General features: G+C 49.1%; 1 protein-coding gene across 1 annotated transcript in view; it reads left to right on the top strand.

The window, feature by feature from the left end:
* LOC137439873 (transient receptor potential cation channel subfamily M member 2) overlaps positions 1–13077 on the top strand; it is a 132336-nt gene that overhangs the window by 73998 nt on the left and 45261 nt on the right. The window contains exons 19-20 of the mRNA XM_078768000.1: positions 3168–3315; positions 5494–5670. Of these exons, the coding sequence (XP_078624126.1) occupies positions 3168–3315; positions 5494–5670 (325 nt within the window). The remainder of the gene's footprint in view (positions 1–3167; positions 3316–5493; positions 5671–13077) is intronic.

The following is a 13077-nucleotide window of genomic DNA, read 5'->3' as shown; positions in this document are numbered from 1 at the left end:
CGCTCGGAGAGTGCTTGGGCGTCGCCGCTGCACATCGTGCCGAAGCCCGGCGGGGGATGGCGACCGTGCGGGGACTATCGCCGTCTCAATGACGCCACCACTCCCGACCGCTACCCCGTCCCCCACATTCAGGACTTTTCCGCCCGTTTGGCGGGCATGTCCTTCTTCTCGAAGGTGGACCTCATACGCGGCTACCATCAGGTCCCCGTCAGGCCGGAGGACATCCCGAAGACGGCGGCCATCACGCCATTCGGACTCTTCGAGTTCCTGCGGATGCCCTTCGGTCTGAAGAATGCGGCTCAGGCATTCCAGCGACTGATGGACAGCGTCCTGCGCGACTTGGATTTTGTCTACGTCTACCTGGACGATATCCTCGTCACCAGCGCGTCCCGCGAAGAGCACCTACGCCACCTCCGCACGCTCTTCGAACGCCTGGGCCAGCATGGCCTGATTGTGAACCCCACAAAGTGCCGGTTCGGCATCGCCGTAATCGATTTTCTGGGGCACCGTGTCACCAGGCACGGAGCCGTCCCCCTGCCGGCCAAGGTGGAGGTGGTGAAGGGGTTTCCGCGCCCCTGCATGATCAGAGGGCTGCAGGAGTTCCTGGGCATGGTGAACTTTTACCATCGGTTCCTGCCCGTATCGCCCAGCTCCTGCGCCCCCTGCACGAAGCTCTCCGAGGTAAGCCGGGCAAAGGCGACGTTACCTGGACCGAGCAGATGGACACGGCGTTCACGGGCGCGAAGCTCGCCTTGGCTAACGCCACCATGCTCGCGCACCCGGCGCCCGATGCACCGATCGCCCTCACCACCGACGCCTCGGACTACGCGGTGGGCGCGGTGCACGAGCAATGGGTGCGTGGAGCTTGGCAACCGCTGACGTTCTTTAGCCGGCAGCTTCGCCCGCCCGAACGCCGTTACAGTACCTTCGACCGCGAGTTGCTCGGGCTTCACTTGGCGGTCAGGCACTTCCGCCATCTGCTCGAGGGCCGTGCGTTCACGGCCTTCGTCGACCACAAGCCGCTGATCTTCGCGATGGGCAAGGTCACCGAGCCGTGGTCGGCCCGGCAGCAGCGTCACCTCTCGGCCGTGTCCGAGTACACGACGGACATCCGGCACGTCGCGGGGAAGGACAACCCGGTGGCGGATTGCCTTTCCCGGGCTGTCGCCCACGCAGTCCACCTCGGCATCGACTATGCCCGGATGGCAGCGGACCAGGCCGCTGACCCCGACGTCCAGGCCTTGCGGACCGCCGTCACGGGCCTCCGCGTCACCGAGGTGCCGTTCGATGGCGCGGGCGTGGCCCTCTTGTGCGACGTCTCCCTCGGGCGGCCTCGCCCCATCGTGCCCGCGGGCTGGCAGCGCCAGGTGTTTGACGCCATCCACAGCCTGTCCCACCCGGGCGCGAGGGCCTCCCGAAGGTTGATCGCCGACAAGTTCGTCTGGCATGGCCTCCGGAAGGCCGTCCGCGGCTGGGCCAGGACGTGCCTTGCGTGCCAGCGCGCCAAGGTGCACTGGCACACCCAGGCCCCGTTGGCCCCGTTCACGGTGCCAGAAAGCCGGTTTGACCACGTCCACGTGGACCTGGTGGGACCTCTGCCCCCCTCGCGGGGTTTCACCCACGTCCTCACCATGGTGGACCGTACCACCCGGTGGCCGGAGGCCGTGCCCTTGGTGTCGACGACGGCGGCGGACGTCGCGCAGGCTTTCATCGCCACCTGGATCGCCCGGTTCGGCGCCCCCTCAGACATCTCGTCCGACTGCGGCCCCCAGTTCACCTCGGAGCTCTGGGGGGCGGTTGCGCAGGGGCTCGGGGTCCGGCTGCACCGAACCACGGCCTACCACCCCCAGGCTAACGGCCTGTGTGAGCGATTTCACCGCTCATTGAAGGCCGCGCTCCGGGCCACCCTCCGCGACGGCGGCTGGGTCGACAGGCTCCCCTGGGTCCTGCTGGGCCTCCGGACGGTGCCCAAGGAGGACCTGCGCGCATCCGCGGCGGAGTTGGTCTTCGGGCAACCGCTGCGGATGCCGGGCGAGTTCCTCCCCGACTCCACGGCACCATGGTCCGCGGCACAGCAGCGCTCCGCTCTGCAAGAGACCGCCCAGAGGTTCGCCCCGGTGCCAACGGCATGCCACGGGCACCCACCGACGCACGTCGCCCCGGAGCTTCGCACGGCGGAGTACGTCTTCGTCCGCCACGATGCCCACCGGTCACCACTGCGGCCCCCGTACGACGGGCCTTTCCGTGTGCTGGAGACCGGGGCGAAGCACTTCACCCTGGACATCGGCGGTACTCCTGACCGCGTTTCTGTAGACCGCCTCAAGCCGGCCCACCTCGACGTGGACCATCCACCGCCAGTGGCCCGACCCCCGCGTCGGGGCCGCCCCCCTGCGGGCGGACCCCCGCACCGCCCAGCCCCGCCGCCACGCCGCCCCCCGGTCCTGCACCCATCCCAGGGGCAGCCAGGGGCATCCCACCTGGCATCCCTGCACCCCGGACGCCGCCGATCGCCAGGGGGTGCTTCGGCCGGGTCATCCATTTGCCCTGCAAACTGGTCCTCCAGGTGCGCGGGAATTCTGTGGGGGCGCGTGTGGCGGACACGAAAGCCCACTGGCGTGGTGACATCATTCCGCGCACCAAGTGGGCGGCGGCCACGCCCGAGGGGTAGGCGTGGCCTGAGGATATACACAGGGCGCGCAGCCCGGAGCGCGCTAGTATTACAGTGAGCTCCTGAAATAACGACGCTTATAAGTTACCGCTTGTCCGCTTCCTCCTTGCTCGCAAACAGCGTGCGTAACGCCGCGCTTTAAACCAGTGTATTATTGTGTCGATAGACTTATTGAGTCGAGCCAAATTCCAAAATCATCATATTTTTTTTATCGGCAATGATATCGCGGCATATTTCTGAACAGAAAATGAAAAATTGGGAGCGATCGTGGCAGATGTCTGTTGCCTTATACACTGCCCGAGTTCAATTTTTGTGTGATTGAAAAAATTATAATTTTCCCTTAAGTTTGGTTTTGGTTGAACCAGCATTTACTTAATGTTTTTTTTTTTTTGATGAGTTTTTCCGTGTTTTAAGGTGGGAGAGACTGACAGATAGACAGACAGATGACATTAGCCTATTATGTAAATACACAAGATTATCCATTACTTCCTTGCTTCAGGTTAGTTCCGCTGAATTGGAACTCGAAATGCTTCACTGTTGGACGAGTCATCTTCAGTTTGAATTTCATCTTTTTCTGTGTACGTTTGTTGCATATCTTCACCATCAACAAGACCCTCGGTCCAAAAATATTAATCGTCAAAAAGATGGTGAGTTTGATCCCTGACAAGAATTAGTAAAAAGGTTTTACATGTTTATAACTCGTATTGTACTTAGTTATTCTGCTCACTTCTCATCTTATCTTCAGGCTTTGTCATCCCACTTTTTGTTTCACAACGAACATTGTTGTTCTGGGTTTAGTTAACAGGTGGAACATGTTGGTTATGGCTTTAGTTAACAGATGGAATGTGTCGGTCATGTGTTTAGGTAGTGGATGAAACGTATTAGTTTTTGGGTTTAGGGGTTTTTTTTAGGTTTTAAGTATACGTTTTTTTGTCCCCCGTCGCTCCGCGGAGCGAATGGGGGACTATGGTTTTCCCCTCCGTCCGTGTGTCCGTCCGTCCATCCGTCTATGCGTGCGTGCGGGTGTGCGTGCGTAAGCGAAGAACCGCATTCGAATTTGGTGTGTGGGTGCAACCCACGTCAAAATCCAAGATGGCCACCGCCATGTATGTCTGATGCCATGTATGTCTGAACCTTGTGAGCGAAATATCTTGAAAAATAAGCGAAGTACCAACTTCTAATCTGGTGTGTGGGTGTATCTCGGCATAAGGAGGAAACCTATTGAAAATTGGGTCGCCACGTCAAAATCCAAGATGGCCGCCGCCATGTATGTCTGAACCATGTGAGCTGAATATCTTGAAAAATAAGCGAAGTACCAACTTCTAATCTGGTGCGTGGGTGTATCTAGGCGTAAGGAAGAACGCTATTGAAAATTGGGTTGCCACGGCAAAATACAAGATGGCCGCCACCATATATATGTCTGAACCTTGTGAGCGAAATATCTTGAAAAATAAGCGAAGTACCAACTTCTAATCTGGTGTGTGGGTGTATCTAGGCATAAGGAAGAACCCTATTGAAAATTGGGTCGCCACGTCAAAATCCAAGATGGCCGCCGTCATGTATGTCTGAACCTTGTGAGCGGAATATCTTGAAAAATAAGTGAAGTACCAACTTCTAATCTGGTGTGTGGGTGTATCTAGGCATAAGGAAGAACCCTATTGAAAATTGGGTCGCCACGTCAAAATCCAAGATGGCCGCCGTCATGTATGTCTGAACCTTGTGAGCGGAATATCTTGAAAAATAAGCGAAGTACCAACTTCTAATCTGGTGTGTGGGTGTATCTCGGCATAAGGAAGAAACCTATTGAAAATTGGGTCGCCACGTCAAAATCCAAGATGGCCGCCGCCATGTATGTCTGAACCATGTGAGCTGAATATCTTGAAAAATAAGCGAAGTACCAACTTCTAATCTGGTGCGTGGGTGTATCTAGGCGTAAGGAAGAACGCTATTGAAAATTGGGTTGCCACGGCAAAATACAAGATGGCCGCCACCATATATATGTCTGAACCTTGTGAGCGAAATATCTTGAAAAATAAGCGAAGTACCAACTTCTAATCTGGTGTGTGGGTGTATCTAGGCATAAGGAAGAACCCTATTGAAAATTGGGTCGCCACGTCAAAATCCAGGATGGCCGCCTCCATGTATGTCTGAACCTTGTGAGCGAAATATCATATCATTGCATGTTTTCTGCGTTTTCCACTTTGTCAACTCACATCACTTCCCCGACGGAGGACCTAGGCGTAACGTTTGTTAAAATACAGAGCCATTGGACCAATGGGCGTTCAGAATACCAATGACGTCATGACTGATGAAGCAACTGGTGTCGCTGTATACATAGACATGCTGTGGACGCACTAGCTCTCACCTCTTCCAGTCTTTTGCTGTTACATATCACCATTTTGTTTAAGGATATATATTGTGAGAAATAATTTAACCTCACCAAGTGATTAGCCTGTGTTGAACTTGGATAATTAATTAATTAATTAGCATTTTTCATCTCAATATTTTTTGTTATACTACATATGTATTTGTTGGTCAGCCTGTGCTTTTGTGCAATAATTTAACAAATCAATATCCAGCTCTTGAGATACACCATAAACCATCCTTTCTGGCATGTCATTTATCAAATTATATCGTAAAATTTTTCATTATTGTTCAGATGAAATAATACTATAAACAATTGACCACAACATTTGGAATTGATGTCTTGTAGATATTCCACATTGTGATATGGAGATATGCCACATTGTGGCGGAGATATACCACAGACTAACTCACGTGTATGGTTAATTCAAACAACGATGGGCTGTTTATTGTGCCTGTAGGTGGAAGACCTCATTTTCTTCCTGTTTCTGTTGAGCCTGTGCATGTTCGCATACGGAGTGGCCACACAAAGCCTCCTCGTCCACAATGAGCAACGTGTGGACGTGCAACTGAGAGGGATTTTTTACCGCCCATACCTCATCCTCTTTGGTGATCTTCCTGACAGTGTCAACAGTACGTATGAATGAGGCTGCTTGTCTCATTGTTCTAACAAGTGCTTTGTACTCAGAAATATTTTTCATTTCCCAACATCTTACTGTGTACCCAATCCACAACATCCCTCTACCCTGCATGGCTGAAACTTCACCACCCGGTGGTCGTTTCTGCATCGTTTTGCCTTATTAGTTCATCATAGGGAATATGTGTTCACCAACAAAAAGCACCTTCATGAGATGATATTGATGAAAAAGCACCTGTAAGTAGTAATAAAATGTTGGTTGTGAGACTGCTAGGGATTTACACCCAGGACCCCCCTCCAGCCCCCCCCCCCCACCCCAGGGATGATAATTTGACCAAACTCAGACAGTTACAGGAGAATTTATTAAAGGTATACATGTACATGGGAGAGCTCCCGTATAAGCCAGAAACGGACCAGCTTCTCTCAATCAAAACACATCTATCCAGGGTTTTTATGCTGCTCAGTAAATAATGAAAGGAAACTTCAAAGACGAGATGGAAAGCATAACAATTGGGGCTGTTTTAGTAAAGGGAAAACTATCTTCTCGTCCACGCAGCTTTTGCCCAAGGTCGGAGCCTGAAAACTGCAACAACAAGCCATGTTATTACAGGCCAGGGGTCGTTTCTGCCATCTCTGTTCAATTCCCAGAATGCTCAAGGGCTGCCCTGGTAACATAACAGGACCAAATGTATGAAATCCCTGACACTGAGATTTGACTGAAATCCACGACAAGACAACCACTCAACAGGCACTCACTGACACTCATCGCTCATTCACGTTCACCCCCTGTTGAGCTTTTATCTCACAACCAACATTCTATTACTGTGTGTGGTGTGTGTGTGTGTGTGTGTGTGTGTGTGTGTGTGTGTGTGTGTGTGTGTGTGTGTGTGTGTGTGTGTGAGAGAGAGAGAGAGAGAGAGAGAGAGAGAGAGAGAGAGAGAGAGAGAGAAAGAGAAAGAGAGTGAGTTGACTTTTAAGGTCTTTTATTACAAAAGTATAAAAAGCACAACAAACCAAGTAATACAATAGTAGTCACCAAAATAATTAAATCAAAGAATTGAATAACATGACATTAATTAGAGCAGCAAAAAAAGTTCATCTCCCTCCACCTTACACAGGATTTCAGCTTTGCACCATTTTTGAACAAAGTGATCAAGCCGAGAAGTCTCTCGGTAAAAATTAAATTAAATTCTAAGGCGGGCAGACACAAGGCCTTTAAAGGCTAACAAAATACTGCATTCCGGTGAGCTTGTCCCAGAAACCTGACTCTTCCGCGTAATATATATTGCGAGTTTCGCCTCGGCAAGTAAAAAATTAACGATTTGAGAACCGACATTCTCGTTAGACACAGGCATGCAGTACACAAAAAGATAAGAAGAAAAACAAAAACCGAAATTCTCAATTTTGCTTGTTCTGAAATGCAATTTCCTGCATTCTGTGAAACAAATCTGCCTCACTGTTGGACTCCTAGAGTATGACGTTTTAGGTAGGGATTTTAATTTTTCATCAATGAGTTAAATTTTCGTAAAATAGGAAGAAATAAGATTGACCAAAACAGTGACCCGGTATCGGGATGAAGAATTTATTCTGACTATCAGTAATCGCTGGCCAACTTACAATATTACTTGACTGATCAGAAACAATGAACATGAATGTGAGCAGTATCAAACATGATAAATGTGACTGTCACCGGCATTTTCGTGCATAGAATTAATCACCATCACGGTCATCAAACAACGACGATGCCATCATTCGATGAGGGTGTAGATCCATGTATCGTTTGCAGATGTCCGCCTTTGAGATTGGCACCTCGTGTCCATGCATAGCGATTACTGCCAAGTCGCTCAGCTTCTCCGTTGCCATCGTATTTCGGAGCCAGTTGTGGATACGCCTTAAACACGAGAACGCCCTCTCTGCCTCCACCCTTCCCACTGGCAGCACAGCTAGAATCTTCAGTAGTTCTCGTAGGTTGGGAAAGAAGGTGGCGTCAGCATGGAAGGTCAAAAGGCTGGTTACTGAGCTTGCGGAGATAGGCAACTGCCGCTTCCAGTAATTCATCCACCTCTGCAGCTCACTTTGAAAGGCTGATGGGAGCGGCATGACGTGGTTCCACTTCACCAGAAGGCATTGACCCAGCTCCTTCACTTTGGCAGTGCTCTGTTTCACGATTACCTCAGGAATGAGAGCACAAAGCTCATAATGCGCCCTTTTATCCTGACTGAACCGAGATTTCATCTCACTACATATCACGTCAAGGAATGGTATCGCTACAGTCCTCTTCCAATATTCGGCTACGGACTCAGATGGGCAGTTTTTTCGTTGTGTTTGTCGACCGCATACTCTTGGCCGTTGCTCAGTAGACCCAACTTTTTCAGCTACAGCTAGTACTTCCACGTACATATGCTGAAACCACTCGTCGATCCCTTTTCAGATGTCCACATACGAAAGGTTTACCTCTTCGATCTTCTGAAACCCGAAGTACACCTCCATCAGTCTACCTTGTAGCGATGTAACCAGTGGTCGCATAGGTTCCAGCAGTTCCTTTGCACACACGAAGTTGACAATATGGCCAAAGCTTGCCATCGTATGCCGTAGACCATTGGCTGCAGTCCTGGTATTTGTGTCCCAGCTCCATTCTTCATTGTGCGGATAGAATCTCTCATCAGTTGTGGGTTGACATATTTCATCGAGAGTGACGACAATGTATTCGTACAGCTCGAAGATTGTTTCGAAGGCGGTATGCCTTTCGATCCATCTCGTCTTGCACAGGTTTTTTAGCTTGACCTTCTTTGCGTCTGGAGACAGGGCATGGATAATGACCTCCAAAAACCTCTGTCGCTTCGGTGAATTGTCAAAAAAGCTGAACAACTCGCGGCAATTATCCATCATATTTACAATGGATGGGATTTTGCAAGCATGGCAGATAACAAAATTGAGTCCATGCAGACAACAACCTTGATAATTCGCATCCGGCGCAAGCTTGGAAATTTCAGCTTGAATGCCCTTCTTGTCGGAGCTCATTGACGCAGTTGTGTCGTATGCCTGACCCTTACAATCAGCAATCCTGATCTTATTTCTCAAGGCTTTTTTGAATTGCCTTGGCAATAGCCTGTCCAGTCGTATGTTCAAGGTCGCATATGTCTATCAGCACTTCACGCTTTTTCGGTTTGGATGGATCAGCAAGGAAGTCGAGTAGGCGAATGCATACTGACAAAACCTCACGGCCTTGTGATGTTGTTTCATCCGCGATGATTGCAAAGTGAGGATGTTTTTCAAGGCATTTTCAAAAGTAGTCACGGAACAAGTCGGCAGCTACATTGATCAACTCAGTCTGAACCGTTTTACTGGTGTACCGAGCATTCTTCGGTCCAGAGATTAGATGCTCTTTCAGGGCAGGATTGCTCTCTGCCAGAAGACGAATGATAGCTATGAAGTTCCCTTCATTGGCTACGGGTGCCTGAGCGAAATCCACCTTGTCGTCCCTATGACCACGTAAAGCGATCTGCTGTGTGGCACATAGCATCACCACGTCAACGATATATGGCAGTATCTGTTCATTTCTTTTGACATTTTGCGCCGCCATTTGATTGATCTGTACGTCAATGCGACCCTCGACGTTTGCCATCTGAGCTCGGATAATACCTGCCCGTTCGATGCATATCTTGTGGTATTTCTTATCCTCGTGTCCACTCAGCGATTCCTTGGATTTGTTGTAGTTTCTGAATGGAGTTTTAACAAAGACCCCAAGAGTTTCCTTTTCACGGTCACTCAAAAACAGTAAGCACGGTAAACACCAACCGCCTCTATGGTTGACGTGCGCACTGTATGCAAGCCATTTGTGGTGATCAAGCCATTTCCATTGGAATGTCAGGTACCGCCTTTTCGACTCACAATATTGGGAATCCAGGGCATCAGACGTTGAAGGTTTCCAGCAATTGTCTATGAACCGAATCTTATCCGAGTCACTTAATGTTGATGATCCACGAATTACTTGTCCGACGTCATACGGTGAGACAGACACTTCAACTGTCGAGGATGCCACAGCGACGGCTGCCGCTGTACCATCAGAAGAAATAGAATTCGCAACAACACCATGCTGAGGTTGAAGTTCTCTTGGAGCTATCGGTTCTGTGTGTTCTGCCGTTGGCTCCGTGACTATATCAATCGCCTCAGGAGCTTCAGACGTTGTCGTACCTTTGCTGGAACTAGGCTTTTTAATGAAAGCGTCCAGGGTTCCTTGGCGACGTGTTTTCTTCCTTGGGTTGTCCATTTTTCAAACGCACGCTCAAATCTGAAATAAATTGATAATCAAGTTGAATAACTGCAATAAAGATGAAACTTATGGCTATACAGAACGCCTATTCCCAAACAGTAGGATATGATCGACTAGGCCTAGGCCTAGTCAGGCCCCAGCGGCTTATCCTACACCTCGGCAGCATTAATCTAACTAGGGCCTACCTCCTGCTAATTAGAGCTTATCTTCAACCATAACGAACACTAAATTAATAGATAATATTACCAGGCGATGTAGATGGATTTCATAGGCCCCTTAAATAAACATATAACCACCTTTAGAGGCCATTTTTCCCCGCAAAGCGGGGGTTGGCCTTTTTCGGGAACCGTGGTTGTTGTTGTTTTTCGGTCCCCTATTTGAAGCAATGTTTTACGGCCGGATGCCCTTCCTGACGCCAACCCTTTTTGCCGCCTTTAACGACAAACAGGGAATTACCAGTGAACTGGTACTCAATTAGCCGACCTCGGAGGGATGACAGGCTGAGTCAACCCCCCTGGCGTTAATTCAGTGATCGACCGGGATTCGAACCCAGGATCCTTTGATCCTAAGCCGGCACCCTAGCCGCTAGCCCAACACCAGGGATTGGGAGGTGACTAGTCACCAACAACATCCATAGGCCACTTACAAAACGGAAATCTGAAAGACCAAAAAAAACAATTTCCTCTGTTTTAAAACATTGCTATTCCAAAAATAGGGAGGTGACTAGTCACCCCTGTCACCCCCCCCCCCCCCTGGATCCGCCCTAGGCGGGTGCCTGAGGCACGAATCGTGCACGCCGGTCCTTGCGAGACCGACGCAGCACCGATGCCCTCTGGTCCCCATGGCACACAACTCACCAGGGGCTCGCGTACGCTACTCGTCCCGCTAAGCTCTACCCCGGTCTGCGTCGATGCCTGGGCCACGTCATCACATATCGCGACCCACTCCACACTCGCACACCCAGGCGAACACATGCCTTCCGCACACCCTGTCATCGCACACCCCGGTGCACACTCTTCCTCCACACACTCCGGTGTGCACTCTCGCTCCACACACTCCGGTGTGCACTCTCGCTCCACACACTCCGGTGTGCACTCTCGCTCCACACACTCCGGTGTGCACTATCTCTCACACTCCGTACTCGTACTTGCACACCTAGACGCACACATGCCTTTTACACACTCAGTCATTGCACACCCCAGTGCACACTCAATCCAGGATGAGGGTGCAGGTGGTGAAAATCTGCTGATCTGTTGGACCAGGGAAGAACACAAGGAACTGCAGAAACTTCCAAGAACGCACGAAATGCCGTTTCTGTCGATCATTTTTTTTTAATTTGAACACCCCCCCCACCCCCCCACCCCCCCCCCCCCCCCCCGTCTTGAAATTCCTGGATCAGCCCCTGCTTACGGATGTAAGTGTTAAGATATTTAAGAGTTACGGTATACATAAGAGATAAGATATATAAGTTAAAGTATCAGAGTTAAGATATATTAGATAAAGTTTAAGAGTATATTCAAAATATTCAAGAGTTAATTAAAAAAAAGATTGGGGCTTCCAACATTTAGAGATTTTTACGGTCTACCGCCAACCTTTTTTACTGGTATGTATATAAATGATAGAACCAAACAATAACCAAACCAAAGAGTGGAGAAAATCACAGCCTTGGTATTTAAATGGAAACCATAACGAATGTGGTAAATATCAAAAAAGTCTTATCGAAGAGATAACCAAGACAAGTGTAAATAAATCATACAGACTGAGGGGTGCAAAAATATTTCATCAATGTCAAGAAATCATTTGAAAAATAATTTACTACAATCTCAAAATGATATGTGGCTTGGGAGGATCTCAGCCCAGAGCATTGAGAGAGGTTTATCGTTTCATCTCGAATCAACAAGAATACTTAAACCAAAAACCAAGTTCCAACATATTATTTGTTAACATACTCGATGGCGATGAGTGTCATAAGAAAATTAAACTATCCCCAAAAAGACCACAAAGAGATATGAATTGGTTCTCTCTGAGTTTAATGTAAAGATGCTGGTATGATACACAATAATAAGGTTAGAGTATGGTGTGTTTTCTTCTTCTCTTTCTTCTTCTTTTTCCTCTTTTTTTCTCTTCTTTTTTTTATGTCTCAATAAAAACTGTGGTCTCTGTGGTTCTCACCTGTGAAACACTGTGGTCTCTCTCTCTCTCTCTCTCTCTCTCTCTCTCTACCTCTATCTACCTCTATCTACCTCTATCTACCTCTATCTACCTCTCTACCTCTATCTACCTCTCTACCTCTATCTACCTCTCTACCTCTATCTACCTCTCTCTCTATCTACCTCTCTCTCTCTCTCTCTATCTACCTCTCTCTCTCTCTCTCTCTCTATCTACCTCTCTCTCTCTCTCTCTCTATCTACCTCTCTCTCTCTCTCTCTCTCTATCTAACCTCTCTCTCTCTCTCTCTCTATCTACCTCTCTCTCTCACTCTCTCTCTCTCTCTCTCTCTCTCTCTCTCTCTCTCTCTCTCTCTCTCTCTATCTACCTCTCTCTCTCTCTCTATCTACCTTCTCCTCTCTCTCTCTATCTACCTCTCTCTCTCTCTATCTACCTCTCTCTCTCTATCTACTCTCTCTCTCTCTATCTACCTCTCTCTCTCTCTCTCTCTCTATCTACCTCTCTCTCTCTCTCTATCTACCTCTCTCTCTCTCTCTCTTTCTATCTACCTCTCTCTCTCTATCTACCTCTCTCTCTCTCTCTCTATCTACCTCTCTCTACCTCTCTATCTACCTCTCTCTCTACCTCTCTCTCTCTCTCTCTACCTCTCTCTCTCTACCTCTCTATCTACCTCTCTCTCTACCTCTCTCTCTCTCTCTCTACCTCTCTCTCTCTACCTCTCTCTCTCTCTCTCTGTCTCTCTCTCTCTCTCTCTCTCTCTCTCTCTCTCTCTCTCTCTCTCTCTCTCTCTCTTTCTCTCTCTCTACACACACAGTAATAGAATGTTCGTTGTGAGATAAAAGCTCGACAGGGCACAAACGTGAGTGAGAAACAACGAGCGTAACGAGTATCTGTTGAGTGGTTGTCTCACAACCAACATTCTATTACGACTCTGGCATGAGATGGTATTGATTTTTAAAAACAAAC

Source organism: Myxine glutinosa, chromosome 14, assembly GCF_964187855.1.
Source record: "Myxine glutinosa chromosome 14, kmMyxGlut1.1, whole genome shotgun sequence".
NCBI classification, from domain to species: Eukaryota; Metazoa; Chordata; class Myxini; order Myxiniformes; family Myxinidae; genus Myxine; species Myxine glutinosa.
Note: the sequence above shows the minus strand (reverse complement) of the source record. Positions and strands in the feature narration are given on the sequence as shown.